Source organism: Plectropomus leopardus, chromosome 11 (assembly GCF_026936395.1).
Source record: "Plectropomus leopardus strain MGB_pleo_1.0 chromosome 11, ASM2693639v1, whole genome shotgun sequence".
NCBI lineage: Eukaryota > Metazoa > Chordata > Actinopteri > Perciformes > Serranidae > Plectropomus > Plectropomus leopardus.
This window is the reverse complement of record NC_142186.1, coordinates 35772662-35793004: the sequence shown is the minus strand read 5'-3', so window position 1 is coordinate 35793004 and position 20343 is coordinate 35772662. Positions and strand designations below refer to the sequence as shown.

The window sequence follows — 20343 nt, the reverse complement described above, 5'->3', positions numbered from 1 at the left end:
TTATTTAATTTTTTTATAATGGTGAAGATGATCGCAATTGTCGAAACTGTGTTTTTTTCAAGATTTGAAAATATCGCACACAGTTTGGACAAATCTGTAATGGAAACCCACTTACTTGGTGTGTGTGTGTGTGTGTGTGTGTGTGTGTGTGTGTGTGTGTGTGTGTGTGTGTGTGTGTGTGAGGGTGGGTCATAGATCGTAAATAAACCGTCCATGGGGCGGGCGATGAAGTGAATGCTCTTGTCGTGAATATACACTCTTTGATCGTCGCGATGGTTCATGGGTACTCTGCGGGCGCTTGGCGGTATTCGCGGTTAGAGGACTGTGGGGAAATCCGTCAAACAAACGATGCTAGACGCCACAAATGAGGTGATTTATCAGCTGATTATACTCGTGAACTGTTTGTATTTCAGAGTTTTTCATCTCCGTCGGACATTATTCGAGTTAAAATAATTCTCATCGAAGTTTTATGCTAGCTAGCTTCCGTGCCGCGGTTAGCGCAGCTAGCATTGGACGTTCCCGCAACGCTGGCGAACGTTCCCTGCAAGTTGCAAAAATGGTTTGTAGAAAACGTTTTAATCTAATCTTTAAAGAACCCTTTAAGGGTGTTTATCATTTCAAGTAATGTTCCCATAAGGTTAAATGTTGACTCAAACGTGACGTTTTAACGGCTACAATCTGAGGATGTTTTGGTGACGTTGACAGGTGACAGGTAACGTTCCTGCAATGTTACATGAGAACAAAGGAAGAACGTTTTAAAAGCGATGTTTAGAACATGTTATTGAGGACTGAGACTACAGAACATTTTTAAATGAAAACGTAATGTGACATGTTAAAAAACCCCCACATTTTTAACAATTTCTGGTGTTTATAATACCCTACCCATACCCTAATACCCTATCTTTAACAAGAATATTCTGGGAACTAAAAGAGAACTTGCTATTGAAAAGTATGTGAGATTACAGAATATATTTTATGAAAATTTAATGTGTAATCCTGATCCTTGTAATGTGATATGTTAACCAAAAAACATATTTTTAACATATGTTGATATTTATAGAGATATTACCCTTACATTATGAAAAATATTCTGTGAACTAAAAGAAAATGTTATTAAAACATTACATTGTACCATTCTCACAACATTTTTAGAATATAAAATCGCTAGCTGGGATGTTTCTAAATGCTCCATTAAAAAGTGTCCATCACAGTGTTATATGAGAACAAAGGAAGAACATTTTAAAAGCAACATTTGAACATGCTATTGAGGGCTGAGATTACAGAATATTTTTTGTAAAAATAAAATGTGATATGTTTAAAAAAACAGAACAAATTAACATATGTCTACAAATTAACGTATGTCAAATATCAGCTGACCCTGTGTTTATTTTCTTCAGTAACACAGAGACAAAAATGAAGAGAGAAGAAAACTGTACAGCCAACAAAGCTCAGCTTTTGGAGGAGACCTGCAGCAGGACCGAACGAGACGGAGACGTGATGGAGATGAGAGGTACTGTCCGCCCGCCGTTCACACGATTAACATCATGTTCCTGTTAAAACTGACAGGTGGTTCTCAGCTGATTTTACATGGTTAAATTAACTCCTTAAAGTTAAGAAAAAACTGATACAAATATTTTTTTTGTGTTAGGATTTTATTGATATTGATACCGATTTTATTGATACTGATACCGGTACTGTTTACCGATACTTATTGATGCTCTTATCGATACTACCCTCTATAATTTAGAGCCAGAAATAAAGACGTGACAGGTTAAGTTTAAAAAAAAAATCTAATTATCTTGTTTTTTTTCCCCACAAACTCGGCGACTATGATTTTTTTTGACCTCTCATGTGACACTGGCTACTCAGATGTCCTTTAACTGTTTCCACAAACGGTTTCTTCTCTGTCCTGTGTGACCGATCATGGAGCTTTTTCTTTGACTGACCCGACTTCCACAAACTGAGTGAACTGCAAGGTTTCTCTACAATATAAATCATCATGTCAATCTTCACAGTTTCCTTTGAGTAAAAAAAAAAAAAGAGAGACATAAATCTAGTCCTTGTTAATTTATGTTTATCGTTATTAGGGTAGCTGAAACGTTATTCTCAGCATACCTATCAGCAGTTATCTATCATACCTAAACCAACTTCACTCAAGCAGTTATCTTGCAAGCCTAAACCAGCGTCACTCCGCTGAAGTTTATCGTCTTTAACAATAAACTTGGCCACAGCCCTTTGACATTCTGCTGTTTTCCTGTGTCACCTCCCCTCGTTTTGTGACGGTAAATGTGTTGGACTTTGGTGTCTGACTTCATGTACTGAGAGCCATCGGAGCCACCCGGGCTCGGGGCTCCGATGGCTCGGATTACAAACCTTTTACTGGTGTAATAGTTGTAATATGTAAGTTTGCCAACATATATGAAGTTGTTACCAAAGCATTAGTAGTACCAGTGCGAGTATCATTTCTGCGTATTTCTTTGAGATGTTTACCATTACAGTACTTTGAAAACGCCTCGGAAATGGTAAAAAAATCATACTGATATAATTTGGTTCATCAAATATACTAATGAAATAACATCAAATATATATCATTAACAACAGTGATATTTATTCTTGTTTTATTTCATAAATATTGTGAATTTATTTTAACATATCTGCGGCCTATTCAGCTGTTTGGTTGTGCATGGCTTTAGAGAGTAAAATAATAGTAATTGCTAAATTATTTCAGTATATATGTTTTCTGACATGTAACATGAAAAGTCTTTTTAATTTACCTTCAGTGTGACTTTGTTTCCTGTTTCCTGCATATGATCGTCTGAGGATCTGGTGATTTATCAGCCAGAATAAGATCTTTTCTGCTCTTCTGCCTCGTCTCTGACTGATAATATTTGCAGGATGTTTGCCAAATGACCTGCAGAGAACAAAGACCCCACTCTCACCCTGCTGGTGTTTGCTCTTCTCCCTTCTCGCACTTTGTAGTTTTTTGTTTTTTTTTCTCTCGTGACGTTGAGCTTCATTCACAACGATCACGAGTGTTTGTGCACAAGAACAGACTGCAGACTGTAGGTGTGTAATCGGTTGTGATGACACGCTGACAGAGATTATGTCACCACACTGGGATGTTTCACTGCAGAGTGTGCTACATGTTACGCAAAGATTATGTAATTTCATGTGAGTTTTGTGACTGAGCAGATCTCAGTGTTTCTCCACGTGAGGGGAATCCTTTGGGATCTGGTCAGACGAATCAAGTAAACTGGGATTTTCTTTAATTACAATAATTCAGTGCACATCCAAAACTGATCAAATATGCGAAATTATTGTTTCATCTTCTCCACTGAAACTGTCCTGTGAAGTTTCTTTTTAAGTTAAAAAAAACCCAACACTCTCTGTATGAACTTGTTTAAGCGTTTCACTGAAGCTCCACGATGTTTTATTCTCATTTAAATATTCAAACTCCCCAGTTTCCATGTTTTATGGCGGCATCCTTCCATCAAACCAAAACTTAGATCTGGACAGTTTCACCCTGATGTCAGTCTTTGTACTGAGCAGCTAAAGCAACCAGACAGAGGAAAAGGGACAACAAACATCTCAACATCGTTTGTATTGTATTTTCCATTTAGTTGTCTTAGGTCTCTCTGGTTGTTTGTGCTTCTTTGTAGTGCTTTTCTGTTTCTTTGAGGTTGTTTGTGCTTCTTTTTAGTTGTTTTGTATCCTTTTGTGGTCGTTTTTTGTTTCCTTTATAGTTGTCTTGCATCTGTTTGGTCGTTTGTGCATCCTTGTAGTTGATTTACATCTTGTTGTGGTGGTTTTGCCATCTCTTTTCTGGTTGTTTGAGCATCTGTAGTTATTCGTCTATTTATTCATTCAACCTTTATTTGATCTTGAGAAATTATTGAGGGAAAGCCCTCATTTTCAATGACGTCGACAGCACAGAAAACACAAAGACAGAACAAACAACAGCAACAACTGGCTGAACACCATTACAAACAGTTGCATTCAAAAGTGGAGTAATTGGTGTTCATAGTTTTAAACCGGTCCATAGTAACTATTGTGTTGAGTTTGAATGTATGTTGTAAGATGTTTCAGGTAGATTAAGAAAAAAAACTAAAAGCACTTTCTTCAAATTCAGTATTTGTCCGGGGAACACCATCATTTTACATCTCTTAGGCGATTTGTGTGTCTTAATAGTTATTTGCATTTCTTTTTGGTCCTTTATGTGTCTCTGCTGTCATTTTATGTTGCTTTGATTGTTTATGTGTCTTTTATTTAATTGTGGGTCTCTTTGACAGCCCACTGTTTTATCTCACTATCACTGCTGCTGTATGAGTGGCTTTATCTGCTTCGTACGATGGACATACAGTATAAAAGTAAGACGTGCGAACAGAAGACAGAAGAAAGCAGCTGTATATCCAACAAGACACTTCAGAGGGAAACGAACAATTCAAATATAACAAGAAAAGTTCATCTTTATGTAAAACTGTCAGTACAGCTGCTGTCACCTTATTGTTGTTGCCTGTTTTTTTTAACCATCTACAGTATATTTTTATCTGATGTTGATCCATATTTTCTGATTTTAGAGACCACACACAAATAAATTGACATTTCATCTCACTGATTTCACTTTTGAATTAACTGCAGTGACGGCTTCCTGCGGTGACATTTATCAACTTCAGTATTTCAGAGAAGTTTAGGTCTAATTGAAGAGGAAATTCATTGTTCTTCTGTAGTTTCTGGCGAAACGCCCACAGCGGGAGGATCGGGGAGGAGGCGGTGTCTCAAAAATACCACATCAGATAATGACTGAGGTCAGGCTCCTGTGTTAGGCGCCGTCTCTGTGAATCAAGCGGTGGTCATGTGGTGCAATGGCCTTACTGTGTTTCTGCACAGTTGGTCAGCAGCATCGCACGACAACGACGAGGAGGGGAAACACGTTCTTGTCATTTCTGTAGATTCAGACGGTTAAAGGCTGCTGTTGTTTTCGTCAAGTCAAAACAGAACTGAAATCAGTCACCAACTGTGAGTCCAGCTTTCACCAATCTGTGTGCAGAACATGTACTGCACATATTCTGCAGGCGCTGAGTCAAAAAGCTGTACAATGATTTCTGACTCACAACACTTTGTCCCTTCCGTATGTTTTACTTCAGTCTTTGGGAAGCAGAAATCATGCAGAGCTTCAACCAGCATGGTTCAACAGAAGTAACACTGCCATCCTGGATGAAAATATCAGTTTTAAAGCTGGGACAGACACAAGTCTGGAAATGCAAAAAAAAAGGCAGAATTTGAAAATGCACCCTCCTCCTGCACCCTGTCTGTCCTAAGCCCCTCCCACCAGATGACCACAGGCATATGCACACTCTTCAAACAGAAACCCAGTGTTTCCCCTGCACTGATTTATTTCATCTTATTTCATTGCAAACGTGCATACAACATAAACAAATGCACATGCTGGCACAGATGGTTATTGCTTGAAAGAGGTTTGTTGGATCCATCAGTCACCCCTCACACCTGCCCTATAGAGACCTTTGTGCTCCTTGTTTTACGCCGTTACTGGTAGCGTTTTAACCTGATACTGTCCGGCGGCCTATCATCCGGATGCAGCAGGTTCCATCCGGCCGCATGCTTAACTGACGCCACCTGTCTGCATATCGTGCTGCAGTGGCAGGTGCCGTCCAACCATCCACTGATTTTTAATAACACCACAAATGATTTTGTGCGGCTGCGTACTCAGCTGACGACATCCATCTGAAGGGACGTGCACGCTCATCTGCATCTGTAGAGCAGCCAATAGGAACGCCGTCTCTTTGTAATGACCTGTGATTGGTCAAATTCTCCCATCACTTGATTTTCTAAAGACTTAAAACAGCCAAGAGGAAGTGCAAAAGTCTAGTTTTTTTCTCAGACCATTTGCATTACAACATGCTCAAGCTTATTGATACCCAAATGAAACTGCCTAACCCAGCTTTAATCACTAACAAATGTTTTTAAAAGGCTTCAGGATACTCCAGCTCTCCCAAAATTTAGAGAAAACTTCCTTAGTTTTAACTCCTTAAATCTCTTTCTTTATATTGCAGGATACGGTCAGAACTGGGCTTCAGTGTTAGAAGCAAACTCGATTTTTGATCCACTTATGCAGTACGCTTCTCATCTTACTGTAATATGACAAGTTAAATGGTCTTTACAAGTTAAAAACAAGTGTAATGGTTCTTTCCTCTGATGCATGTTAGCTGTAAACATTACTTTCTACCTCTAATTTGTTTACAGGCAAAAACTGTTTAACCGTTTGTAACCTGGAGCAACATCCCTTTTCTTTTGCTGCTTTCAGATGCTTTTAATACGTATTTAAGCGTTGAACCCTGAGAAAGTTGGTGTGATTTTTTTTTTTTTTTTTTCAAAAGCAATTCGAAAAAAGCAATGAGCATCTTGGAAAGAAATGTTCCACATACTGCAGGAAATGAGAAGATTTAGAAAATTAATTTTACAAAAAGCTAGGTAAAGACTATATAGTAGCTATGTATCATTATTATATATTTAAAATGTTAGAGTTATTGTATTTTTTAAAGCACCTTTTCTAGTGCATTTCCTTTTTTCTTTTCTAATTTTTCAGGAAAATTTCTTGTACTTTTTACAATTTTCTTGCAAATGTTTGCCTAATTTCTTCTTTTGTAGCTCATTGCTTTCTTCCCATGTTTTTAAAAGAAATTTAGCCAATTTGCTCAGGTTTCAAATGGCTAAAATGTCTTTTCTTTTTTTTTGTCATATTCCTTTTGTCTCAAAGCTTGTAAAATTATTACCACACAGACAAAAAAGTACGTGGACAGTAACGTTAAATCAAACCACCTGTGAAGTTTGTGATTTAGAGCGAGTGCAGCCTCGTCTCTTTCACATCTTGTTTTCTTCGTCTTTGTTTCTGTCCTCGTAAACTCCCCCTCCTTCTTCTCCTTCCCTTTTTCTCGCCTCAGCGGTTCTGGATCAGGGGTGTTGGTCTCACTCGTCTGCACACGCACGGTCTCGGTGTTTTCCCTCTGGTGAAATTGAAAATTGAAACTTTCCGTCGGAGTCTTTGCTGCACCTGCTCAGTTTCACTTTCAGTCTGTCACTTCTCCCGTGTTTGTCTTTCAGCCGGTGCGGAGAGTTTGGTAACTTCTCTTCCTCTGTGACCTCAGCAGTGGCGTCTGAGTGTCCACGTCTCGAGACAAAACCCTCCTGCCGGCTCGACGGAGATGTGCACGAGTCCATCCATAGACCAGACAGTTGAGGAAACCCTGAGAGGCCGAGGTGAAAGCCTGAAGAGAGAAGACACACCTGAGTCACTCACACTTAAAGCTCTCTGTTTCTGCACATTTTAACTTTCATTTCAGTTGTTTTCCATGTTTTACGCCAATTTTTAAACAATTATTTGTCTTGAGATCCTTCATAACTGAGCAGTACTGACCCTTGACCCCTTATCACAGGTTACAAACAAAAGACTGCTCAGGTTTCTTCTCATTTTGATAGATTTTCGAGGCCTGAAGAGGTCAAGTTCTCCAGTGTTTCACAATAAAACCCAGAAATTATTTTAGTGAAATCTGAAAAATAACCCTAATAAGAGATATTGCATGTAATAGATATTCATTTCCTCCACTTTATCAACTTGTTCATCATCTGGTAAACCTGAACAACTTTATAATTCAGCACTTAAAGTTCTCACGCTGAACATACGCGAATATTGAAGTTACAAATACGAACCTTGGCCTCTAAAAGCAGCATTTCTATATCACGAAATATGGCACACAGTGGGACACTGAAGTTACACATATGCACTGCTTTGAAAGCAATAGCTCTCCCACAAAATTATCATTCGTATATCAGTCAAATCATTCAAGTGAACAGCAGAAACATCGACATTTCTGGCCTGAGACAAGCCAGGTCCTTCAAAATAAAAGCACCATGAGTTCTGCTTTGATGTATTTAATTATAACAATACTTTATTTAGGTTTATTGGAACAGTACTTTATTGAACTTTATAGTTTATTTAAGTATTATTTACTTTATGTAACTCTATATATAATATTGTGATATTATTTTAAAGCCATATCTCCCAGTCTTACTCTGAAATGTCACAATGTTAGGACTTTTCGCAGGTTTGTTCAGTCAACAGACAAGCGATGAAAAACAACAGCCCCGTCATCCTGCTTCAGACTGACCTGAGATATGTAGAGGGCGACCCCGGCCCCGCCGTGACCCGCTGCGGGCTTCACCACCCGAAGAAATGCCAGACCCACCGCTGAGGAAACAACACAGGTACAGATTCAAACCCTGTGAAACCCGCTGCTCATCATTCAGAACAACCAATCAGAAACCTCCAACACTAAATCCTGTCTCATCTCCACAGTAACCACAGTGAGCTAGGAAGAATGAACAAACCTGGACCCCAACAGAGGATGAAGACCAGCGGGTACAGGAGCATCCGCCGGTCCATCAAACGGAACGAGGCCCGCTGCTGGTTGCCTAGGTAACCATTTGACGTCACAACCCGCCTGTAAATGCAACGGGCTTTAACCACGAGCACCTGGAGCAGGAAAGGAGGTTCACACAGAGTTAGCTCACTTTGTTTCAGCAGATAGTAAAATGAACAATTCTGCAGTTTTTATTGAATATTTTGTCACATCACATTGTTTGTATATCACAGGACGTCACTCACGATGATGCTGACGAGTGTGAGGAGGAAGGTGGCGAGGAAGACGACCATCTGGTACATGTGCAGCCAGCTGCAGGCTCCGATTGGCTGCTGGTGGTCTGAGGTAAGAAACAGCGCTCCGGTGTGCATCAGCAGACACCTGGTGAGGTACGGTGCACAGCAAGGGTCAAAATAATTCAACCATCACACACATTTTTATCATCAAAACAAAATCCTAATTTTCATGTGGTCATATTTAAGGTGTTCTCACCTGTAGGGCTGGCTGAAGTTGGTTTGACATCGACTGATGCCTCCCAGTATAAACACAGGCGTCATCAGCAGCACAGGAAACACACTGCAGACACAAAGGACGAAAGGAGGTCAGATACATTTTAAATCACTATTCTCTGTCAACAAATATCTGCCACCACTAATTGATTTTACATTTTTGGAGATGAACCGTTGATTAGCCGCTCTGTTGTTGTTGGTTATACTCACCCTGAAAGCAGCGCAGTGATTTTGCCGGCGGTGCTCACTCTGTTGGAAAACTGGACAAAAAGATGACAAATTATGATTTAACAGACAAGAAAGACTCAAAATTTCGCAAACACTAGATTAACTGGACAGGTTGTGCATGTTGCTATTAAAGGAGGAATTTGAGATTTTGGGGATTATACTTATTTAGCTTTCTAGCAGAGAGAAAACCAGATATGATATATGTTAATCAGGGAACTTCAGAGGAGCTGGTAGGTGTACTTTGGGTTTTTCTTTGTTAAGAAAAGAGGTATTTTTCCCAAAACAGAAAAAGGAACAGTGTGTAGGCCTTAGTGCTCCCTCCATGTGCAAAGCATGAACTCCTAGTTAGGATTTCTTCAGTATTCATAATTTAGGAGCATTTTACCGGGAGCCGAATCATCTGTATAGGTCACCTCTCCAACAAAAAAGAAAATATAATACAAACTGGTAAAAAAAACTGAAGAAAGCAGTTTAATGTTACAAGTCAGTATTTGTCTGATGCTGTTTGGCACGGCAGAGACGGGCGGCTTGCCCAGCTCGAAACACTGTGTACTCGTTATGTTCTCAAATAACGAAACATCCAGATAAAGATCCAGATGTTCAGGAGGTTTTTATAGGGTGCTGAATTATGCGCAGAGGTCTCTCCCTCTCCAAAACAAACAAACCAGGTGATTTAAACTGTCAAGAACACAGAATTAAGCAGTTTCATGTTTAAATGGCATGTTGGAGACAGGCTCAGCGCCTGCTATTATGTGCACAGCTATTTCCTCTTATAAATTAAGATACAGACAAGTCTAAAACCACTTAAAATTTTTACCAAATTTATGGTACTTGAATTAAATTGGGCGGGTTTATTTATGTACCTGTATGAATCCGTTGATGCAGCTGTAGTACTTCTCTCTGATTCCCGTGTAGAGGTTCCACACATAGTTGAGTGTGTAGAAGAACGAGGCCATGTACAGAATCTGAGAAAAACACGGTGAAATCATGATCGTCTCATGCGGGGCTTGTTAGTGCGGTCGGTCACACTCGTCCTCTTTGAGCAGCAAACCTCCATCAGTGAAAAGATCAACAGATAAGACCCTCATCTGACCGCAGGCTCGCTGCTCCTGAACAATACATGTAGGTCAGGAATGCTTTGTGCTGTTTACTTCTATTTTCATGCAGTCTGTGATCTGTCCTGGTTCTGCTGCTCTATTTCATCCCAGACTGACCCAGTTCAGGAGCAGTTCTGGACCGGGTCCTCTGGGAAAAACTGCCCAAAATACCAGGATAGGATCTCTGCAATCAGTCTGTCTGTTCAAAGTTCCCATACTGGGAGTTGAACCCAGGCCACCGGTGTGAAAAATTAGTGCTGGGAAATTGGGAAATGTTGATGATACCCGAGTTGTGAAGTTTGCATGATGTTTCAAAAATGGCAGAAAGCATGAAAACAGTGTTAATAATTGACGGTGAAAAAATAAATATTTAATTTTTTTCCCTAGTAGCTATTATTTACTGTTAGTAATTTTCCATTTTAGTATCTGCATCTATTAGCTGCACCAAGCACGCAAACTCTTAAGCAGCCAGGCGAGTATACTCACATTGATAACGTAGCTTTATGACACGAGTCGTCGACTTGACATCATAAATGCATAAACATGGTGGTCAAAAGTCGATGTTTGGACAATGGTAAGAACCTTTTTATTATGAATTCACTTACCAGATAAACATTTTTGATCATGTTAAATGTAACATGGTATTGATGTTAACTGCTGTCCATGTAGAGTTGAATGGGATCTCATCAAAGCTCCTGTAGGTGTAGGTGGCCCAATACTTTTGTCCATACAGTGTTTATAAATATATATATATATATATAAATATATATATATATATATATATATATACATTTGAATAAACTGTAACAGCCATCAGCCTCGTGTTTAAACGTGCTTTGCACTAAAATGCAACCAGTCAGCAAAAGCTGGAGACTGCATTCAGTACCGATATGTTAAACATAAACAAAGATCTGCCATCACCTTTTTAAAGTGAGAAATCGAACTCATGTAACTTCAATCCAAGCCAGAGGACTATATCTGAATACACCAGAGTGTACATCACCCCTGAAAGCTGCTGTTTGTTTCCAAATCTATTTATGATGATCCTGAGTGTTGTATGCATACTGTACATTTAATTTGATAATTGTACAAATCTAAATTTGTACAAGCATATATAGAAATACAAATATATATGTTCCCATACCGGGAGTTGAACCCGGGCCGCCTGGGTGAAAACCAGGAATCCTGACCGCTAGACCATATGGGAGTTGTTGTTATGTCTCGAAATGGTGGCAAGAGATTTTATAAGATCTCAATTGTTATTCTGCGTGTAGTTGCAGAATTTCTGCATGTGGAGTAAATATGTTAAATCATTGCTGTTAGCATCACCTCCCATATGGTCTAGCGGTCAGGATTCCTGGTTTTCACCCAGGCGGCCGGGTTCGACTCCCGGTATGGGAACATATATGTTTGCAATTGTGAAAACACCATGAATATCCCAAGTGCAGTGTGTACACCATGCTAACAAACAACACTGGTTGATAGGGGAACTTGTGGTGTGCTCATGTATGCTCTTCTGGTGTGTATTCAAGTTACATTACTCACTTCAAACAGGTGATAATGCATCTTTGTTAACGTCTAACACAACAAACGCTCAATGCAGTCTATGCACAACCATAGAAATCCTGGACTTTTGAAATCATTGATTTATATAAGTTTGTTCCCATACCGGGAGTCGAACCCGGGCCGCCTGGGTGAAAACCAGGAATCCTGACCGCTAGACCATATGGGAGTTATGAAAGTGAAAAACATAATGTCATCAGATTATACCAAATCATAATGAGTACATGGCCTGATTTATAGATGGTGAACTTTAGTACCCTTCCTGGTTCTCTTCCAGTGTTCCCAGTGTGAACACAGTCACTGAATCTTTAGTGGTTATTAAATTTTAGATCTTTAAGAAAGAAAAGTCAGTGCAGTTCATGTAATGAGCACTAACTTTGACTGGCACACCCATCGTCCAGTCACTGAGCCGGTAGGAGGGACCAAAGTCAATCTTTGAAAGTTGGCTGCAGCTGTTTGCCGACTGTGTGTTTGCTTGTTTTCCAGCCCGTCAAAGTGTGCATGTAAGTAAACTTGGCATTGTTTGTTTGGGGGAAACACTTTGTGAAACACTGACATGAGTGAGATGATCTATGATGTGTTTGAAAGTCAGTCAGTCAAACAACTTCCTGAAGTGGCACTTTCTTCCTGTGAAGTGTTTAATATTTTGTAGTTAAACACAGTCAAACTTTTTCAGGAGGAAGTTGAGATTTCCCAGTTGTGTTTCTGTTTTTTAAGGAGGAGGTACTACCAGCTTCACGAGTCTTCCTTATTTTGGCTGATTTTTAAGGAAACTTATTGTTTGTTATACGGAGAAGGAAAATCCATTGTTTTATCCAGCGATACTGAAAAAGCACCAAAGTTTCCCCTCAAAAAATCTGAGAACTCTGTGTGCTCTACACTTCAGCTGGCTGCAGGTCAATGGTTACAGATATATGAACACAAGGTCAAAGTTCAGCAGTGCTATGAAGAAACAGTGTGTCCTGATTGCGTGCATACTGCATGCAGCAGTACATACTTTGTAAGGGCAGCTGCAGTACCTGCAAAAGCTGTACTGTGGTTTAATGTAGTGCAGCGCAGTATGTGAAGTGTGTTGTGTAGTGTAGTGTAGTATGGTGTAGTGTAGTGTAGTGTGGAGTGTAGTGCAAGGAGTGTAATGTAGTGGAGTGTGTTGTTAAGTGCTGTTAAGTGTAGTGTGATGTAGTGTAGTGTAGTATGGTGTAGTGTAGTGTAGCGTAGTGTAGCAGAGTGTGTTGTTAAGTGCTGTTAAGTGTGGTGTGGTGTGGTGTAGTGTAGTGTAGTGTAGTGTAGTGTAGTGTAGTGTAGTGTAGTGTGGAGTGTAGTGCAGTGAGTGTAATGTAGCGGAGTGTGTTGTTAAGTGTTGTTAAGTGTGGTGTGGTGTAGTGGAGTGTAGTGATGAGTGTGGAGTGTTGTTAAGTGTTGTGAAGTGTAGTGTAGTGTAATGTAGTGTAGCACAGTAAAGTGAGGTGTGATGTAGCGTTACCTGCTCCACAGTGTGCAGGTGGTAACAGTGTGTGTTCAGGCTGCTGCAGTGTTGAGAGAAGAGAGCGACTCCGATCAGCCAGCAGAGAGCGAGCAGCAGGTCGGACACACTCAGCAGGAACAGAGGCTGCAGCTGTAACACAGTTTGACTCATTACGTATTGTAATGAATAAAATATATATTCATGTAAAGGACAATAATGTTGATATTACAGATTTTCTTCAGTTATGAGCATAAAATCCTGTAAACATCCCCTCTGAGCAGTTTCCAAATCATCCCATCAGGCTTTGCATTATTTTCTACCAGTGACACAAAAACTGCAGGTGTGGTCCAGAGTGAGGTTTAAACAAACTTCACATTTTTCTGATATGATGGGCTTTAAGCCTGAAAATATATCACCTTTTGTAGATCTGTGTGATAAATTCTAGTTAATGCATAAGCAGAAAACATACTGAACAAAAAATGAAAGTGTCTAAATAAAATTATATGGAAGGTGCAGCTACAAAAAGCTCTCCTGAACATTTTAGCACAAAATCAAAGCAGAAAACTGACTTTACTAGAAACATGTTACATGTATTAAATTTGGCACAATGTTGAGGCAGTTATCGAGTCACATCTGAGGCCGTGAGAGCTGCAGCGAGTGGAAACATGTTAAACGAAAAATGAGAGACTGACCTCCGGCGTGCGGCTCAGTCTCTGTGACATTAAACAGACGATGATGGAGCCAGAGCCCAAAACGCTACAAAAAAAAACACAGAAAAAAACAACAACATTATTATCAAAGTTTTACATCAAATAGCAACTGGAACCGGACTGGAACTTTTCTTTCTTCTGTTGCAGAAAGCAGAAATTGAAGCTCAACCCTTTGAAACCTGAGCAAATTGGCTCGATTTCTTTCAAAGAGATGGAAAAAAGCAAAAAATTTTGCAAGAAATGGGTAAAAAGTTAGGCGACATTAAAAAAATGACCTGAAATTATACCCAAAAAGGAAAAAAGAAACAGTGAATGAACTGAAAAAAATGTGCTAAAATAAAACAGAAAATACTGAATATGATTATTAATAATATATATTTATTTTTATATATAACATGATTCAAAATGTATAAAAATAATCAGACATATATTTTTCTTGGTTTTATTTCTAATTATTTGAGCATTTTTAAAAAAAATGATTTTCCCCCCTTTTTTTTTTTTTTTTTTAAAAAGATCATTTTCAGGTCATTTTATGCCAAAGAGACTAAAATACACATACAAATCTTTTTACAGATCATGTCAGAATAAATTTTACTGCGGAAAAAATTAACAGTGCTGCAGAATTGTGCATCAGTCACAAATCAGACTCGTCACTGTAACCAGTTTAACCATCAGGGGATTAACCAGTAAGTGATGACCTCACTGACCTGAGCAGAGCCATGACGAGCTGAATCCACTTGACCGCATCATACACCTGCAAACAGCAGACGTCACATCACTTTAATCCACACTGACATACGGACAAAAGAGCGCAATCAATGCACTGAGGAAGTTTTAAAGTAAAAGGAACTGAAAACAAATGAACTTTAAAAAAGTGAATAAAAGAAAGTGTGATATAAAAATATAAGGAAGTGTTTAATTATGGAGGAGGACAATGAAAGTAGTAGTAGCAAAAATCAAAGTTCATGAGCTTTCATGAGCTTTAAAGTCATAAAGTGGGAACAACATGAAGCTACAAAGAAGATGGGTTGCATTTTAATACTAAGAGCATTTAAAAAAGAGGTTGATGGCTGTTTCCATTTTATTTTTATGTTTTTAAAATATATTTTACATATTTGTATATTTAATCCAAGACACTCTGAATGGACTGCTGTTAATATTAATAACATATTACACTTAACATTTGATCAACAATTGATATTTAAAACATGAATGAAGAAAAAAGTTTCTTCACATTGACTAAACATTGACTTTTGCCCGCTATGTTTATGCATTTATGACGTCAAGTCGGAAACTCGTGTTATAAAATAATGTTTTTGTCAGTGTTGGTATACTCGCCTGGCTGCTTTATAGTTAAAAGTTTGCTTGCTTGCTACAGTTAATAGATGCAGATAGTAAAATGTGCAACTAATACAGTAAATTATACTACTAATGATGCTACTAGGAACAAACCAAAGATATATATAACTTTTATGGTTAATTGTTGACACTTCCTTCCTCCTGCCGTCCTCCTTTTCTGCTGACCTGAAACGAACTCTGCAACTTCGGTATCATTGAAATTTCCCACTTGTAATTATGACTTTGAAGGGCCACTTAGGTGCTTTTAACTCGTTGATACTGTAAATACTAGATATCAGAGGAGCATGTGAAGGCAGCATAAGTCTCTTGAAGGTCATATTTTAACATACTATGAATCAACAATCATAACCCTCGTGTGCAGACATCGACATCTTAACCCTTACCCGACAAGTTTCAGCTGGTTGCAATCTGCAATCCTCACTGCTAGAAGCCACTATATCCCCTAAAACTCACACTTTGGACCTTTAACCCTTTGAAACCTGTATCAACATCTTTTGTGTGTGTGCTGTGTTCAGATGCCTTTCACAAGCTTTTTAACTCTTTGAAACCGTAGAATACTGGTCTGATTTCTTTCAAAAACATGGAGAAAACTGGTCAAGAAACGTCCCACAAATTGAAAGAAATAGGAAAAAGGTGACAAGAAAATGACCTGAAAATTAGTGTTAAAAAGAGGTAAAGACTACATTAAAAAACATAAAAAAGAAATACAGAAAACATCCTAAAAATATTATTTATAATTATAATAAGTTTATATTTGAAACTGTGTGATAGGAAAGAAACATACAGTTTTAAAAAAGCAGCATTATTTCTAGGTAATTTTTGTGTTTGTTTTTCACCCATTTGTGCTTATTTTCAGGTGATTATCTTTAATTTTATTTATTTACTTATTTATTTTACTAATTTTTGGGCCTTTTCCCCATGGCTTTTAAAGTTTTAAGATTAAAACTGCCAAACCAGCAAATCATATAAAAAGAAAGGGGACTCTCAATGAAAGAAGCACTCAAAAATATCTACAGTATCGCATCCACACTGAAAATTTTGCACCCTCCTACCACAGGAACTAAATCCCCCTAAATCTTACACACTTGCAATTTAAGCACACGGCTCTCACTTTGGACGTCACACTAAACGTTAGGCATTCTGTGGACAGCAAAGTAAGAATTTCATTGTACAGGGAAACATGTTTCCATACTGTGCATATGACAATAAACTTTGAATCTTGAAAACAAGCTAACGTGAAGGTAGCTGAGCTGAAATGATGACGAGTAGCAGTGCAGAGCTAAATCTGCAGCACAGCTAACCGTGTTAGAGGGAGTTAGCTCACAGTCACCTCACGCGACCTGCGGAGGGGGGACCGGTCGCATGAGCACCGCCACAAGTGCCCTCATTAAATATTTTGTTTAGACTCAAACCAAAAAACATGTTAGCGCATCTGACTTCCTGTCTGTGTCCCTCAGCTCTGACCCCATTGTTTCCTGCTAATCACCTAAACTTTAAAAACACAAATACATAGTTTCATCAGCAACAGCTGCTCACTGTAGAAGTAAATAATGACTTTGCTGGGGACTATTTTCAGCAGCGGATTAATCCACGTTGGATGCTGTTAAGTACTTGTGGTGGCAGACTTTTATTGACAGTCAGAATATCAGCAGTCTGGTTCATCAGGTTTTTATGAGCTGCAGATGTTTGAGAGTGAAAGTGCTAAAAATAGAGAAGAAGGCGACATAGGGTAAAACCCAGAAAGGTTAACCCTTTCAAACCTGAGCAAAGTGCCCTGACTTCTTTCAGAGATAACTACAAGCAACTTTACATTTAATGGCTTATTAATTATCAAGAAATTTAGTAAAAAGTTGAAAGACAATTATCTTAAAAAAATAAGCATGAAAAATTAAAGTAAAAGAACGCATAAACAAAAAAAATACAAGAAAATTTCCCTAAAATGAGTGATTTTTTTTTCTGTAACATAACTTTAAATATATAATTACAAAAATTATAAAAAGAGTTTTCTTGGCATTTTTCCTTGTTTTTTGATCATATTTAATCCTCCTGCTAATTTCCAGATCATTTCCTTGTCACCATTTACTTTTGTTTTCAGTTTTGCGGGACATTTCGTTTTGCTCATTATGTTTTTTTCCCCATGTTTTTAAAAGTAAGGGACGAAAAAATAAACAAATTTCTTAGGTTTAAATGCTAGTGAAAACATCTGTATTCAGTGCAAGAAAATTGATGTCAATCCAGGTGTTAAAGGGTTAAAGAGGTCAGAAAGATGTGGCTGAAACCAGCTTAAATTTTTTATTTGCATGTTTCTGCAGCTGAGTGGATTCTTCAAAAGTGCACCTCATCACTGTTCAAAGTAGGGCTGGGCGATAAAAAGAAAATGATATCAATCGCGAAATAACTTTTCCTCGATTGCATGATTGAAAGCCAACACGAACAGCAAATGATAATAAGCATAACACCATGGCGAACTAAATGCAGTGAGCGACTTTGACTGTAGAACAGCTGAGTGTTTGACAGCCACAGCGCTAAAACAGCCAGATTTGCAGAGGTGAAAGTGACTTCTTCAGACTTCTACAGACGACTTTGTGTTAGTTTCAGCTTTAATCAGACTTTGGATGAATTATTTAGAAACAGCAGGACGCATCGCTCCGTGTCTCATCCGGCCGCTCGCACTGAGCTCTCATTATTATTACCAGGGGCAGATGTAATGTTTTGGGGGCCCGGGGCCACAAGCACAAGAGCTTATTTTCAGCCTTTCTCTAACTGTGAATGTTGGCAGGATGTTGGCAGCTATAGGAGAAGTAGGCCGACTCAAAAGTTTTTAATTCCTGAGTAAAATGATTAACAGCACAGAAGTTTGACAGAAGCTGAAGTCAGAGTCCTGCAGTCAGGAGAGGTTGGCCTATTATCAGCACAATGTGCTTCAATTTACCTGAAGTTTGTTTAAGATGGAGCTTTTCATTTTCATATAATGCTGGAAAGTTTAATAAATAATAATAATTAATTGAATACCCCTGCTGTAAACCATCTTAAAGGTGATACCACAATAATCATCATAGATCATCAGACCGATTATTGATGATTAATTAACAGCTCTCACATTTATACAGACTTTTCAAATTACTGCACAATTCAGGATAAAATAAAAAGATCAGGGGAATAATGGCTTAAATGTAAGCTGAATTAAAATGATAATAACATCATATTTTCATTATGATATTACATGTCAACAGCCCGTCCTAGTGCGCAGACATGTCCGACAGCGCACTCAAGCGCACGGACATTTCTGACAGCGCGCTCAAGCGCGTGGACATGTCCGACCAACTGCTCCAGTGTGCGGACATGTCCGACAACTCCAGCGCGGACATGTCCGACAGCGCTCGGACTCTAAAAGGGGTGCATCATAAGGCAATAGGCTCCTGTGCACAGCTATGCAAAAATTAATACTTTTGTAGTGAAAGTTAAAGATCTGAGTACTTTTTTTTCACCACTTCCTTCTACAGGTATTTGATAATCCTTATGTATTTGTACTTAATTTTTTTTTTCAAGAATTTTTTTTTTTTTATTTGTAAAGGATTCTTTACTCAATTAAAGAAGTATAATGATCATTAAAACTGATGAGAGTTGCTCACCTCAGTCCAGTCTTTTGCACTGGTGGTGTTTTTTTCGGTGCTGTTGGTAAAAATCTCCTGCAGCCTCTCTGGAGCCAACATGCTGAAAACTCTGAGATTAATTTTAAAAATAATCAAAAAGCAGATCAGTGTGAAGCCTGGATCTGAAACTGTCACCAAACACTCATCAGCCTGACAGCAACAGGAGGTTTTATTCTGCAGCTCACAGACAGGAGGCTGGATCCAGTCCCGCTGACTCTGCCCACATTATCACTATGGTTACGCCCCCTGGCAAGCTGCAGGAGGCTGGAGACCCGAGTCACACCAGTCAGACCAGTATCAGACCAGTCATGCTCGACTCTTGTCACTTAATACAAGCCTTTGAACCAAAAATATCCCCTGTTTATGCAAAAGGCCTCATAATCTACTGACAAGATATAAAGCTCCAGTCTGCGGGATTTAGGGGAACATTTTGGCCACAATTGAATGTAATAAAAGTCTGTTTTCTTTAGTATATAATATTTTTTAAATAATTATTTTTTGTGTGTTTCATCCAAAACATAGTGGCATCGTGAGAAACACCTGGCATTTAAAGAGTTAGTCCTAATCAGTCCTAATCATAAATATCAAACATTCATTAATCTTCTGAATTTTAACCCTTTAAATGTCAGGTTTTTGTCATGATGCCACTATATTTTTAGATGAAAAAAAAAAAACAACACAAAATATAGATGCTAAGTAATTATCTTTTTTATGATCTCAGTCTGGGATATGTTAATGATCAGCTACATTGACTGTGACAGGTCACCTTGTGGAAATAGCATTTATTTCCTCCATATGCCAAATATGGTCAAATTGACCTCATCAGGTGGAAAATAGTCAAAATGACAAATTCAGAGTCAAAAGCCCAGAATGACAAATAATACAAGTCCTGTTTTTCTGCTCTGATGGCTGTGGGATCAAAAATGTCAGTTTGAATGGGTTTCAATGGAGCATTTTTGGACCTGAACAGTCTGAATGTAACTATTTAGTTTCCACAGTGTATTTTAGACTTATTGTAGGAGCTGAGCTGCAAATTCACTGATTACACTCAAATACACAATCTGGACTACATTTAGGACACATGCATGAACAGTGCAAAAATTAAAACAAAAAGATAAATAAAAAAACGAAGAACTAAAAGAAAGTAAAATGTGCTAAACAGCCCCCTAGCGCTAAAAACCCATCAGGTTACCTGGGTGTGATTGGTTTAACTTCGTCCACATCCCTGTTGCTCACTGTCCTGTCTGCTGGCTCCACCTGCTGGTGTGATGGAGAGAGTACCAGGTTTTAATAGCTGTCACTTGCAAAGACTGAACTCATCAGA

General features: G+C 38.6%; 1 protein-coding gene, 1 long non-coding RNA gene and 3 other non-coding genes across 5 annotated transcripts; 2 read left to right on the top strand and 3 right to left on the bottom strand.

Annotated features, from left to right (window-relative positions):
- The first annotated feature begins 154 nt into the window (after positions 1-154).
- Positions 155-8491, top strand: LOC148188334 (uncharacterized). Its single transcript, XR_015778007.1, has 5 exons — positions 155-369; positions 1398-1510; positions 7120-7275; positions 8109-8280; positions 8372-8491. It is a non-coding gene; the product is annotated as an uncharacterized LOC148188334 (long non-coding RNA).
- On the bottom strand, positions 4387-19182 carry tmem116 (transmembrane protein 116). The gene is made up of 11 exons (XM_042490199.2): positions 18999-19182; positions 14715-14761; positions 13990-14053; positions 13316-13447; positions 10036-10137; positions 9155-9204; positions 8928-9011; positions 8681-8816; positions 8404-8548; positions 8184-8263; positions 4387-7283 (listed from the first exon to the last, which is right to left on the bottom strand). Exons 1-11 carry the CDS (start codon positions 19077-19079, stop codon positions 7116-7118), a joined length of 1089 nt encoding a protein of 362 aa, XP_042346133.2. The 5' UTR covers positions 19080-19182; the 3' UTR covers positions 4387-7115.
- trnae-uuc (transfer RNA glutamic acid (anticodon UUC)) lies at positions 11405-11476 on the bottom strand. Its single transcript has one exon. It is a non-coding gene; the product is annotated as a tRNA-Glu (tRNA).
- trnae-uuc (transfer RNA glutamic acid (anticodon UUC)) lies at positions 11600-11670 on the top strand. Its single transcript has one exon. It is a non-coding gene; the product is annotated as a tRNA-Glu (tRNA).
- On the bottom strand, positions 11930-12001 carry trnae-uuc (transfer RNA glutamic acid (anticodon UUC)). The gene has a single exon. It is a non-coding gene; the product is annotated as a tRNA-Glu (tRNA).
- Positions 19183-20343: the final 1161 nt, after the last annotated feature.

Excerpts from the sequence above, each read along its gene's own strand:
- tmem116 (XM_042490199.2), bottom strand. The coding sequence starts at position 19,079 with ATGTTGGCTCCAGAGAGGCTGCAGGAGATTTTTACCAACAGCACCGAA. Across the intron at positions 9,205-10,035 it reads GCATCAACGGATTCATACAG|TTTTCCAACAGAGTGAGCAC; the intron begins GTACATAAATAA and ends CTTTTTGTCCAG. Across the intron at positions 8,817-8,927 it reads AACTTCAGCCAGCCCTACAG|GTGTCTGCTGATGCACACCG; the intron begins GTGAGAACACCT and ends GTACCTCACCAG.